Raw genomic sequence first — 13,755 nt, forward strand, 5'->3', positions numbered from 1 at the left:
TAATAATTCATGTAAACAACTTACAGAGCTCTTACTTGTACCTCCTGACTGCTGCAGATTAATTTCGGCATTGATAGTGTTGACACAGAAATGCAAAAATTGGAGTCTGAGAATGTGAACAACTCCAGGTAGAGCATCTCTTAATTACGATTACAACATGGCATGAAGCAGCATAAGCTTGTTGTTTTGGTTCAGGAGGAACTGTAAAAGGCGGCTGCTGTTTGTTTGTGGCACTCGGTGACTGTCTGTCTACAACTCTGCACAGCCTTATGGATCGCACTGATGACGTGATGTCTGCGCGAGCAGGCGCACAGAGGTATGGAAATACATACGTTGACAGACAGGTAGGACATCGGACCTAGGGCTGCACGATATATCGCGATTTATCGCAAATTTTATCACACTCCAGGAAATCCCTATGGGCATCATACTATCACTGTAGCTGAATAAACAGAAGATTGAAAAGCTTTGATTGATTAAACATGACTAATAAACACACGACTGCCTTATTCTGTGTAAAAAGCCACATTATCTCACAGAAGGATGCTCAACTGTCATTATGAAAAAAACATGTTATTAAATGTTCTCTTTTGTTGGACAAGATGTTAATAAATGCTTCTCATGTCTGGAAAGATGTTTGACGCGTGTTGCTTTTTCAATTGTACATTATAAGTGACTCAAACTCGCAGTGCTTTCCGATGGATTAGCATTTGGAGCCATACTTCACTTGACAAGATGTGTGTAAAAAAATAATCGCAGCCTTTGCGATTTCATAATCGCACCAAGAATCGCGTTTAAGTGCAATTCTAATGTTATTTTTCGGATTCGTGCGATAAATCGTGCAGCCCTAATCAGACTGAATGCAATGATCGGACAAACTTTTTTGGTCCTGCGACTTTCACAGAAGATATATGTACATGTTTTAATATTTAGACAACTTCTATTATTGATTGCTATCAGGATATGAAGAGAGTTTCAACCAGTTTAACAAAAAGTGTTTATAAAAAATTGCCTACCATACCTTTAAATAAAGTTACCTTACTGCCACTTCATCCATCCAACTTTCCTATATTCTTTTCACTTCTTTTCATTATTCTGAAAATGAGTTATCAGTCTAGTGTATTTCCCTTGAACCACCTTCTGATTTAATTCTGTCTCTATAGCTTAAACTCTAATCTTCAAAAATAATAATGTTTCAGCTGTAATTGTTGCAGAAACCTGTCTCTCTTCTTTTTTTTTTTTTTTGCTGCCCCTGGCCCACCCTCCCATCTGTCTGACTGCATTATGATTCACTTTTCAACATATTACTGTCATGAGCACCAGTTGGAGTGCCCTAGGTAGCCACTAGAGGGCACTCCAACCCGGACTGTTCCTCACCCCACTTGTGAACTTCATTTCCCATAACACACTTCCCGGACTCATTATCCTGATTGCACCCAGCTGTTTTGTGTTTGATTAGTGTCTGTCTATTTATACCCTGTTTGTTTCTGCTTTTGTTATTGAGGTTTCATTTACTGTCACTAGGCTTTTGTGTTTGTTTTCTTTATTATCGTGGACTGTTCTGTGGACTCTGACCCTTGCCTGCCTGGATTATGTTCTTGGATTGCCCAATTAAAGCTGCACATGGATTTTACCTTCTTGTCTTGGTGCTTTTGTGACAATTACCTGATTTTCTTGTTATGCTCACTATGTTACACAAAATGATGTTTTATAAACGTAGTTCAGGAGGAACAAGTCAAATAAGATACCCAATCATTACAACATCTTAATCATTACGTCATCTCAACCAGCTGTCAACAATCTGTAATCAACATATCTACCCAATCGGCATGAGTTCAGGCCTGTATATAATCACAGTCAAACTCACCCAAGGATCCTCGACAGTTTCCAGAATCCCTCCACCACCCCGTCTCCTCACACTCTCTGGATTACTTCATATAATCTAAAAGGAGGGGGGGGGGGGTACTCTGTGTTCGGGCCGATTACCGAGCTCGGAGCCCTCTCCCCGGACAGCACGCCAAATACGTTTACCAATTAATTTACCTGACTTATTTGTAAGTGTGAACTCGTGAAACATCATTACATATGCAAGCATGTTGGCTAAAATGTCCTTAGGCTATGCATATTTAGTGTCTGTGCCATTTCTTCTTTTCAGAAAGCGTGTATTCGATCGGCCCCTCCTCTTACTGTCTGATGCACAAAAATAAACCTTTTTCACTGTCTCTATTTCAAAGCCTCAACTTTAAACCAGTCTGTCTCCACAGCTCCCATTAACCTGACTCGCTCACACACATCGTCTCCACTCCTCTAGAGCCTTTTAATAATGCATGCTGCTATAAAATTCAAATGAGATAGATTTTTAAACACACCAGTGAAGACCGAGCGCACACTCTCTTTCTCCCTATATCCTGCTGCACCCCAGTCCCTCACTGTCCTCCTCGCCTACCAACCGTTGCCCTGGAAACTGTAACGTCCTGGAGACATATATGCAGTATAGAGGGTGCAAAGAAACAGTGGAGAGGGAAAGAGTGTGTGATCCAACAGAAGGCACACTGAGTCTCAAATGTGTTTATAAAGACAGAGGAGTGGCATAATGAGGGACAGTTTATTCACTGGACTCATTGATGCATAATCAGTTCCAGTATACAGAGTAGAATAAGGATCAATACTGCAAGATCTATCAAACGCTTCGGTTCAGATACAGTGTACATCACATATTATTGTTCCAAAGCAATTCATTAAGGCATGCACAGGCAAATCTGCACAAAATCAAGATTATATTAGCAACAAGAGTTATCATAATGCCTCTCAAATCAATTCATGTCACAGAGGAATCTTGACTAGCACGGGTGCTTTCACCAAAATGCTGTTGAATTTGTAAGGGAATGTTTAATAAACACAAATACGGATTTATTTTTAATTACAAAACAATAGAACGGCAGGTAGAACTTGTAACCCAGAGAATTTGACTCAGCTGGTGTTTTTGAAACATTTCTTTCAGAATTATATTATGCAGCATAGATGATCTGTAATCAATGTGTAAACATGCTCATAAAGTCAAAGTTTCAGCAAAGCACAAACGGCATACAAAACAAATGGCCGCGGACTTATTGTAGTACGCTGAGAGGGCTGATTTCAAAATACTTACTAATAAAAATACTCAAGAGTGTGAAAATTTGTGAAAGCACTGCAGTGTTAACAGTCAAGAGTTGCATTACGCACACTGTTCTTGTCCATCAATGAGATTCAGATTACCAGATGGAATTGGAAGCGGTACAAATATGTACAGACGCATATATACACACATATATACAAGCATGAATTGTAAGCAGGTTAAATATAAATAGCTGAGCAGAACAATTCAAGAGAACATAAGTCAAGCTGGCATTCACTGACTGCACGCAGTTGGATCAAATCATGTGCATGCTACGGTCATTCCTATTTGAGTGGTGCGGATGTGAAGTGGCCTCAAACGGAAATGAATCAAAAAATGTAGTAGCCCCTTCTGTTCACGCAAGCGTAGCTCAATGCGAGCCCCGAAAATAGAGGCCTCTCCCTACCCAAACCGAGTCAGTATCCTTTATCGACATCATACTGCTTGTTGTGATAGTAAATTATTCTCGTTAGATGCAGATCATTTACAAAGTGCTAATCAGCATAGGTTTTGCCTTGTAAAAAAATAACAATACTTGATTTCAGAGAGTTAACACGTGCCCCATCTCTGTCAAAAAGCTGTAAACATCAATGGAACAGAATCGCACGCAAGAGACCTGAAGCCATGAAGATGAGGGATTTGTGATTTTATCTGTGAAAGAACTCCATATATGTAGGGACGCACAATAATTAGGGGTTCAAGAGCATACTGTTGAAACCTATTGTAATTGTTACATTTTCAAAGGATCCGCGTTCTCCTCTAAAAGTTATCAGGCAGACCAAACCGTAAGTTGTAGAGACTTGAAACTTTGAGGGTTGGTGGTACTCATACCGCCTACAATGTCACCAAGACTCTCCCTGATCGGCCTGATGGGAGCGCTACACTGGTGAAAAGTATGAAATCGCTTATAACTTCTAAACCTCCTAGGCTCAAGTGTCTTATGTCATTGGAATCCTTGGCTCAAGACGAACAAAATGCATGCCTCTGTAAAATTTTCGGGTATTTTGGATTTTTCTTTTTCTAACTAGTCCTAGGTTTTTAGCCTGATCGGAACCAAACCAGGCGTGGGCGCCTTTGCGTTTAGCCCACGACATTTGTACCACATGGTAGAACTCCTCATTCTGACCAACTTTGCCTCTAGGACCACCACTGTCCACCGAATCATTTGTTAAATTTTGGAGATTACTTCAAAAATCAACTTTGGCGAACTAGTCCTAGGTCTTTGGCTCAACCTCGATAACTGTTAAAAAGCTTTAGAAACTATATGTTTCCAATGGTATATTGCCTGTATTTGCTGTAAATGGTCTTTTCCATCTATGATCAAGATGGTTAACAGGCTTGCTACTTTTTTACGTATTTGCTTTAAGGCCTTTAAGTGCCTGAACCCTGATAATTGCTGCTTGCAGCTATATTTAGGTATTATATCAGTTATCGTTTGGTAGTATTTAAATTTATCAGTCAGTCAATATTGGATTTTTTTGATATTGAATATTTAATTGTGCATGCTCATTTCCTCTGATTTGAAATGAAATTTATCAGTTGTTGTATTTATTAGTCAGTCAATATTGGACATTTTTTGCCCGATATTGGATATTTAAATATGCACGCTAATTTCCTCTATTTTTACATTTAGATTAACTTAAAGTTAAAATTTAAAAAAGGAATAATTCAATAACATTGTGAATGTAATCTTGAGAAATTCTCAATTAATTTTTTTTTTTACCTAAACGTAGTTTTTAGTGTTTTATTCTTAATTTAATTAAATAGACAAAATAGTATAGATTTTGAAAATTAGCCTTATACCAGCTATCGGCCATAACACAAGAGATTATTGGTATAGACTACGATTTTAATATCGGTGCATCCCTACATATATGCCTTCTTAAACATGCCTTCATGCTCTTATTTCCCACATGCCCATCTAAGCTGGAGTCTTGGCAGCGTCTGCATTTTGGCACAGTCGGTGTGGCCTAGCTAGGAATGATTCAGGTATCATTCTGTTGAGCAAAACAAATCATTCCACCAAACAAGCAGTTTTAGCTGTGTAAAACGATTCATCATAGTCAAAACGTCCTAGCGTTCCTGCTGAATGTGCCGAAAGAGTCTGATTCTACTGTAAACATTACGGTATAAAAACATGAGCATCATCGTTTTGCCTCATACTGCTAAAACACAATAATAAATAAATGGTTTGCTTTCTGTTTGCCTTGAAGGATCTGGCAGAGCATAGCTGTAAGGAAGAGGGGAGGGCATGTTGGCAAGCATTATGATATTGGCTTCCTCATTCGCACACACACACACGCAAGCAGCCAATCGGAGGCAGCTCAGATCCCTCGCAACACTACTGCATTCCCTACATCTCCCCATCTCTGGGGTATCTTTTCATCTGAAGCCACCGCCCCCTCCTCTCTTCTTTCTCCATCCTTCCATCTGTGGGAAACAAAAGACTGCAGCTTGGTCTCAATCCCTCCCATTTTCTCTTCACCTCTCCTTCTTTCTCTCTGATACATCATTTTTTGTTTATGTGCATCAACCTGCATCTTAATAGAGAGGCTCCTATGGCGTTCTTCCATATCGTTTCATTCCTTTCCTTTGAGACAATCATCGTGTCTGATTAAAAAATGAAGCACACATGTTTAATTGCTGGGAAACTGCTCTCCTGCCCTCCTCAAGTTCTCATCTTTCCTTCACAGGAAATAAGAAAACCTAGACAAACGTGTGTCAACAGCAGCTCTTAAGGTAATCGGACTCATCTGTTGATACCAATACAGAAGGCATCTGCTGCTTTACAATCGATTACATTTTACTCTGAGCTTTTCTTTATGGATTCACTCTTCTGAGAAAACAGGGGGACCTCTAATCTAAATAATGAATCCTCTCCAGCAATTCCCTTTCACTCTTTTCCTCCCTCACATCCTCAAGGGGTGCGTGACGAATGAAATGAAATCATCTTTGTGGTCTCCTCACTGACATCATCAAATGAGTCGTTTGTTGAAAATAAAAAAACAAACATGCACGCCTTGCCACTTCACTCGTGATCCTGCTGAGCGTCCATGTTGTTTCTGATAGTTCTGGCACGACAGAAGATGAAGGTAACATCCAGCTTTAGAGTCTTCAGACAGAGTATAAAACAAGTGAAAAAGCATTCAGGAGCATTCAGATGTAGAAAATGAATGACACATGGAAGAAGAAAATGGTCATCATGTACTGGTGGTTGGGCATGAAGTTTAGTCATGAATTTTACTTCATCCTGAGTGTCGTGATGGCCGTCAGGTCTTAAGTATTACTGAAAGAAAAAGAAGACGTGTTCAAAGAGTGAAGCTGAGTGAATTCAATCAAAACACCTTCAAAGATGATTATACAAATACAGACAACTCGATAGAAAAGAATTCAAATATAAAAAAGTTGCTCAAACTCCTAAACTTCGAGTCTACAACAGATGCAAGAGGAGACACAACAAACTTCATACTAATATTAGGAATTTATTGCAATGAATTATCCATTATATTTTTAAATAATTTTAGACTGTTACAACAAAGCCAGCTTGTGACGTTTCTGTTCTTTAGCATTGTATTTTTTTTTTAATTAAAGCATAATCATAAGTATATTTAGTTGTACTGTAGACCAGGATACAAAGATATTGTATATAGACTACAGTTCAAAAGTTTGGGGTCAGTTTTTTAAGAAGAAAAAAAAAAAAAAAAAAAAAATATATATATATATATATATATATATATATATATATATATATATTTTATATATTTTTTTTTTTTATTCAGGAAGAAAGCATTAAACTGATCAAAACTGACATTTATAATATTACAAAAGATTTCTATTTCAAATGCTATAAATGCTATTCTTTTGAACTTTCTATTCATCAAAGAATCCTGAAAACATGTATCAGGCTTTCCTGTTTTCAACATTGATTAAATGATTCTTTAGCAGCAAATCATCATATTAGATTGATTTCTGAAGGATCATGTGACACTGAAGACTGGAGTAATGATGCTGAAAATTCAGCTTTACAATCACAGGAATAAATTACATTTTAAAATATATTCAAATAGAAAACAGTTATTTTAAATTGTGATAATATTTCACAATATTACTGTTTTTTTTTAAATAAAATAAATGCAGCCTTAATAAGCATAAGACTTCTTTCAAAACATTAAAAAATCTTACCAACCCAAAACTTTTGAACATTAGTATATGTCATATTTCAGCTCCTGAAATGACAAGAAATTACATCTTAATCTAAACTGTTAACCTTCAAAATATAATATCTGTGAAAATCACTACTTTTACTTTTTCAGAAACTTTATTTTTAATCTGGACTGTGAAATGGTCTCAAATTTACCTGTAATCAGATCTACGGTAACTCAAATCCTGACCCTGAGCAAAAGCTTCAATCTGAAGCTTCATTGACCCAAATCACAAAGTCAGCTCTAGGCTTGCATTCAATTTCACATGCACTGGCCTCATGGGAAGGATACTCACCACCCCAGTTGATGACGATAGTAACAATAATGATGACAATCCCACCCACCAATGACACGATGGACAGGACCTTTGCATTCCGGCCAAGACGGCGTGCGCCATCCACGTTGCCCTGCTGCAGACTGTTACGAGACTGAGAGTGGAAAGAGAGGTTGAATGAATAGGAGGAGAATTCCATAGACTTCCATTATCATAAGAAAGAATTATGCAAAATACAGGTTCTTGGCCAGTAAGAGATGTTTTCAGTTCACTCTCCAACATTCTTGAAGTTAAATCACAATCCCTCCTTACTCGACAGAAACTATATTCAGACATCCCTCCCCACAAACACACACAAGCACACACACCATCACTGAGAAGGTCAAGCCGACGATGTTGATGGGCCAGACAGGGCAGAGGCAGGCCAGAATAGCCCATATGAGATAATCATTGGGTTTGGATCCGTCTCCTCCAGCGTCAGTGGCTGCGCTGGGCTGTCGAGTGAGCGATGGTCGAGGTGACCCCGCAAGACTCAGTGACCCGGAGCGGCTGCTCAGCCTGGCACGCCCGTTCGCATGTGTGTGGTTGGGTTTGACATGCTGCTGACGAGGAGGAGAAGAAGCGGTCGGACAGCTGTCGATAGGAGCCGGGCAAACACCATTACCTGGTGTGATGGCAAGAGAAAGAAACATGTGAGACAATGGGCGGATACATACGCCTGCATTCAAGTGATTCCACTGTTTGTTTCTAAATGCACCAACATCTCAGTTTGTATTGGCAGAGGGTAGCTGCATCTGACTCATCTACTTGTTGAGAAAAACAGACAAGAAAAGACAGTGGGGGAGGGTACAAAACCTGAGAAGAAAAGGGAGTGAAAGTAGAGTGAGGCTCTAAATCATTTTATGTCAGTCTGACTTCTGGTCTAAGAATAACACTCAAGGAAATTGAGAGAGATCATTTTTCTCACAAGGACAGAAGGGACAGCTTGTGCATCACAGTGGGACTAAGGTGATCATTGAAGACCCCCTTAAGACCATGCAAGTGGTATTAGGGGAGGAAATTCTCATTTTAGAAAGTCTTTTACTGGACTAAAATGTGTAAATGCTATCAGATTATGTCATCAATAAACAAAAATGCACATTTTAAATGTGTGTGAATTTACTAAATGTTAGTATTGTAAACTTGTAAGTGTACACTAGCATATAGATGGCCTCACAGTTAGCAGGCATGGACTAAAACCCACAAAACTCAGCCATGGGTCTTTAAAAAACATTGGATATGAGCAGGTTCGGATTTCTTACCTTAAAGCATAATCAAATAATTTTAAATTTAATGAATTTGCATTTTAAAAACAATCTATTTAATAAACAAACACAATGCAAAATGCAAGACTATAAATAATTTTTAATGAAATAGTTTTTTACTCATTTCCATCTTCTCGTCAATGACTGTCAGGTGATCTTTGGGTGGGGCATCCTGAGAGGGTGCGGGGTCTACAGCAGGAGTAGGTGTTGTGGCGGGGGGTGGATCTTGCTGCTCGTTTTGTATTGGCTGAGAGGAGTTGGCGGTGAGGTCCGACTCTGTGCTGGTTGCTGACTGGTTTCTTGCTCAGATTGTTGCTGTTGCTGTTCTTCCTCCACTGCACCAGGGGCAGCGGTGGGAATGCTGGCGTCAGCATTCAAATCCATTCCCAAGGTGTTTATGACAACTTTGTGTGCGGCAAAATCAAGCTTTTATGTCCGTATACACTTTGGGATTCTGAATTGTTGAGAACTGTTGGGTAAAAATAAATAAAAACATATAAGGCATCATATAAATTATATAATTTATATAATCTGTCTCAGCCTCAAACACGGTTGAAGTCGAGAGGGGCCCGTGCTTTCGCAGTTGTCGGACCTAGACTATGAAATGGCCTCCGCTTATCTTTGAGATCCTGTACATGAGTTTATTTAAAGTTTTATCTTCTTGCCCAGGCATTTAACTAATCTTAATTATTTTTTAATATCTCACTATGTATGTATGGTTTATCTTTCTCTCTCTCTTGTATCCTATATTTTTACTTTGTAAAGCACAGCGGTCAACTCTTTTTGTGTTTATTTGTGCTATATAAATAAAATGAATGAATGAATAATGCCTATTCACATGTCACTTATATTATGAAGCCAATAATATACACTACCATTGAAAAGACTGGGGGTCATTCACCCAAAAATTAAAATTCTGTCATTAATTACTCACCCTCATGTCGTTCCACACCCATAAAACGTTCATCTTCAGAACACAAATTAAGATATTTTAGTTGAAATCCGATGGCTCCGTGAGGCCTCCATAGGGAGCAATGACACTTCCTCTCTCAAGATCCATAAATTTATGTGAGTACAGTGGTTCAATATTAATATTATAAAGCAACGAGAATATTTTTGGTTTCCCCCCCCCAAAAAAAAAAAAAAAAGACTTATTTAGTGATGGCCGATTTCAAAACACTGCTTCAGGAAGATTAGGAGCATAAATTAATCAGCGTATCGAACCCGCAGTTCGGAGCACCAAAGTCATGTGATTTCAGCCGTTGGCAGTTTGACACGTGAACCACTGTACTCACATGAACTGATTTAAATATGTTTTTAGTACCTTTATGGATCTCGAGAGAGGAAATGTCATTGCTGGCTATGGAGGCCTCACTGAGTCATCGGATTTCAACTAAAATATCTTAATTTGTGTTCCGATAATCAACAAAGGTCTTACAGGTGTAAAACGACACGAGGGTGAGTAATTAATGACAGAATTTTCATTTTTGGGTGAACTACCCTTTTAAGACATTTCCACAAAAATATTAAGCCGCACAAATGTTTTCAACATTTTTCATCACATTAGAATGATTTCTGAAGGATCATGTGACACTGAACATGTTACATTCTGGAAACTATACTAAATGGATGCACTTTACACATGTTAATTACTGGAACTACCCTTTTTACTAGTGCTTACTAGAGTTTTTTTTCTTCTTCTTAATAACTTGTACACCTGTCTACCTGCTTAAAGGGGAAGTTTGTAATTTCTACACTGTCTGTATTCAAACCACTTTCCCAAGCACTACCCCAAACTCAGAATTTGAACCAATGCGAATACTTTGTTATATGAAACATACAGAGCAATGTTTTGATTGTGCTACTGAGCCACAGTGGCTACATTTTTTGATGAAATCAAATGGATGATTTGTTGCATATTAAGCCGGAACAGGACCGTTTAACACAACATTTAATATCTCACCAACATAAAACCTATATTAAGTTGCTAAAAGCATTTGAAAATAATAATATGTAATCAAATTCACTATTCTTTACCCGATAATTTTACCAGGGTATGGCTTCCTTTATTCAAGTCAGCTGTAACCAAAGGGGCTGGTTTTTCTGTCTCAGTCTGCACCTGTTTACCTGTCTACAATTAATCTCCCTCAGCAGAATCTGAAACATAAAGCCACCACAAACAGCTTTATTCGCGTGCTATCCTCATCCACCTCATCATATACAGATCTGACAGATGACAGATTTTTGTGACAGATGTATGTTCTTCAAAACCTAGCACTCTGACACACCCAAGATCCCAGAAAAACACCAAATCTAAAATAAAACCAACAAAAAACTTCATCATATTCAGATAGAAATAAAGCCGAATATTAATTACATTGAGAACATTCTGTACTTTAAAGTCCACACGAGCATCAAACGCTGTGAGAAAACAAAGAGCATCAAATGACACACCCATATCTGTAAACATTTTATGATTAATGACAGGCAAATACATATTAAATGAACACTACAACTGACTTGTGCACCATGCGGCGTTTAACATAACACTAAAATCAATTGAATAATCAATCAATCCCACATTAATGAGCTTCCCCTTTCCCTGTCATCTGTCTCACTCTTTGAAATTGAAAGAGGTACCTGTGTAGAGATGAAAACACACGGGACACGCAGCCACGCGTCTTCTGCACGAATGCCAAATGTCTATATCATAATTCAGTGAGAATAATGGTCACAGAGCACATATAGCGACCCGTGCAGGCACACACATTCAAAGAGAACACAGCAGTAAGAAAAGTGACACACCCACAGGACCCGACAACGACTGATGCACTGATGCTCGAATCAAAATGCCAGTAATACACAACAGCAGCATGCAGATCGAAAGTAAACTCACCTTAATCTAGTGCAAAATGACTGCAAAAATCATTATCCAATCCTTTTCATTTTTAATTTAAATAAACAGTAGGCATATGAAAGTTCAGGTAGTGCTACAGAATTAAGATTTTAAAATGTGATGCAGCTACTGCGTTTCAGCATTAAAACGTGGGGTGATCAGTCTGAACACGATCCACTGCGTTTGACTCTGTTCTGTCTCACTGCACGAACCTGTGTGCGCGTGCTCGACTCTGTGTGTGCGCGTTTTTACTTGTAGAGAAAGCTCTGGATAGTGGTGTGGATTTTGATTCATCCCTGTGACTCGAATCTCTTCGATTGAATAAAATGATTCATTCGCTTGATTCTTAAAGGATTAGTTTACTTTCAAATTAAAATTTCCTGATCATTTACTCACCCCCATGTCATCCAAGATGTTCATATCTTTCTTTCTTCAGTCGAAAAGAAATTAAGAAATGTTTTTGATGAAAAATGTTTCCATATAGTGGACTTCAATAGACCCCAAATGGTTGAAGGACAAAATTACAGTTTCAGTGCAGCTTCAATGCGTTCTACATGATCCCGGATGATGACTAAGGGTCTTATCTAGCAAAAAATAAAAATAAAAATTGTATACATTTTAACCATAAATGCTCATCTTGAACTAGAGGTGCGTCCCAATTTGCGTACTTGTGCACTATTCTATGACGTTTTTAAGTATAAATAGTGCGAGTAGTGCGTTCACACAGAAAACTCCAAAAAGAAAAAGTGCACTTTAAAAACCCGGATGATGCACTAAATTAACGGAAAAAACTAAGTGTGTAATGTTGGACACTTCATGCACTCAACTGTCGCAGCTTTAGTGGAGGGGAAGGGAGGATCGGACTCCGTTGTTCAATGACAAAATAACCTTATATAATTCACGCACTACATGGATGAGTGGATAGTGCACAAGTACATAGTGTATAAGTGCATAGTGTATAGTGCGTCATTTGGGACGCAACTTAGGTCTCCCCTTCTTCTCTATTAGAATTCCAGCAGTGTAGACACTGCTAAGCATATTACTGCCCTCCACAGGTCAAATTTTGAACTAAAATGTCATATACAATATGCTTGTGCAAGTATATAACAATTAATTCAAACTTTGACCTGTGGAGGGCAATAATACACTTAGCAGTGTCTTCACTGCTGGAATTCAAATAGAGAAGAAGAAGATGAGAATTTATGGTAAAAACATATATCATTTTTAATTTTTTTAAGAAAATGAGCGATGGTTTCTCTAGATAAGACCCTTATTCCTCTTCTGGGATCACGAAGAACGCTTTGAAGCTGCACTGAAACTGTAATTTTGACCTTCGACCGTTTGGAGGCCATTGAAGTCCACTATAAGGAGAATAATCCTGGAATGTTTTCATCAAAAACCTTCATTTCTTTTCAACTGAAGAAAGAAGGACATGAACATCTTGGATGACATGGGGGTGAGTAAATTATCAGGAAAATTTAATTTGAAAGTGAACTAATCCTTTAAGTTGCATCATTACATCAGTACAATTTTCGCAAAGTCATACACATTAGTTGACAAGAAAGGAAAAGGGCAGATCTGCTTTGTTAAATTTGAGACAGCGATTATGATGCATAGTCACTGCTTTTAGAGACTGTCCGTGGATCTTTATACATTTATTTTTATAAAGGGTTTACAATAAATGTATATATAAAACAGATAAGATTCACGGACAGTGGGTCCACGGATAGTCTTCGCATGGTCGCGAACGGTTGCTATCAAATTTGAGTAGGTTGAGTTTAAATGAATGATTCAATGACTCGCTCGCAACGCACATCGCCAAATGCAGGCATAACGATGGCTAAGATCTAAAATAAATATCAAAGATGGAAACGCCAGTAGGACTAACAGACACATTTTAAGTTAATTTACCACATTTTAATTAA

General features: G+C 38.2%; 1 protein-coding gene across 1 annotated transcript; it reads right to left on the reverse strand.

Annotated features, from left to right (window-relative positions):
* Positions 1-2,564: 2,564 nt before the first annotated feature.
* On the reverse strand, positions 2,565-12,116 carry LOC125279068 (proline-rich transmembrane protein 2). Its single transcript, XM_048208559.1, is given in 6 exon segments — positions 2,565-6,440; positions 7,652-7,784; positions 7,999-8,294; positions 9,055-9,216; positions 9,219-9,403; positions 11,831-12,116. Coding segments are annotated over 5 exon segments (708 nt in total). The 5' UTR covers positions 9,319-9,403; positions 11,831-12,116; the 3' UTR covers positions 2,565-6,423.
* Between the last annotated feature and the right edge of the window lie 1,639 nt (positions 12,117-13,755).

Source organism: Megalobrama amblycephala, linkage group LG1 (assembly GCF_018812025.1).
Source record: "Megalobrama amblycephala isolate DHTTF-2021 linkage group LG1, ASM1881202v1, whole genome shotgun sequence".
NCBI lineage: Eukaryota > Metazoa > Chordata > Actinopteri > Cypriniformes > Xenocyprididae > Megalobrama > Megalobrama amblycephala.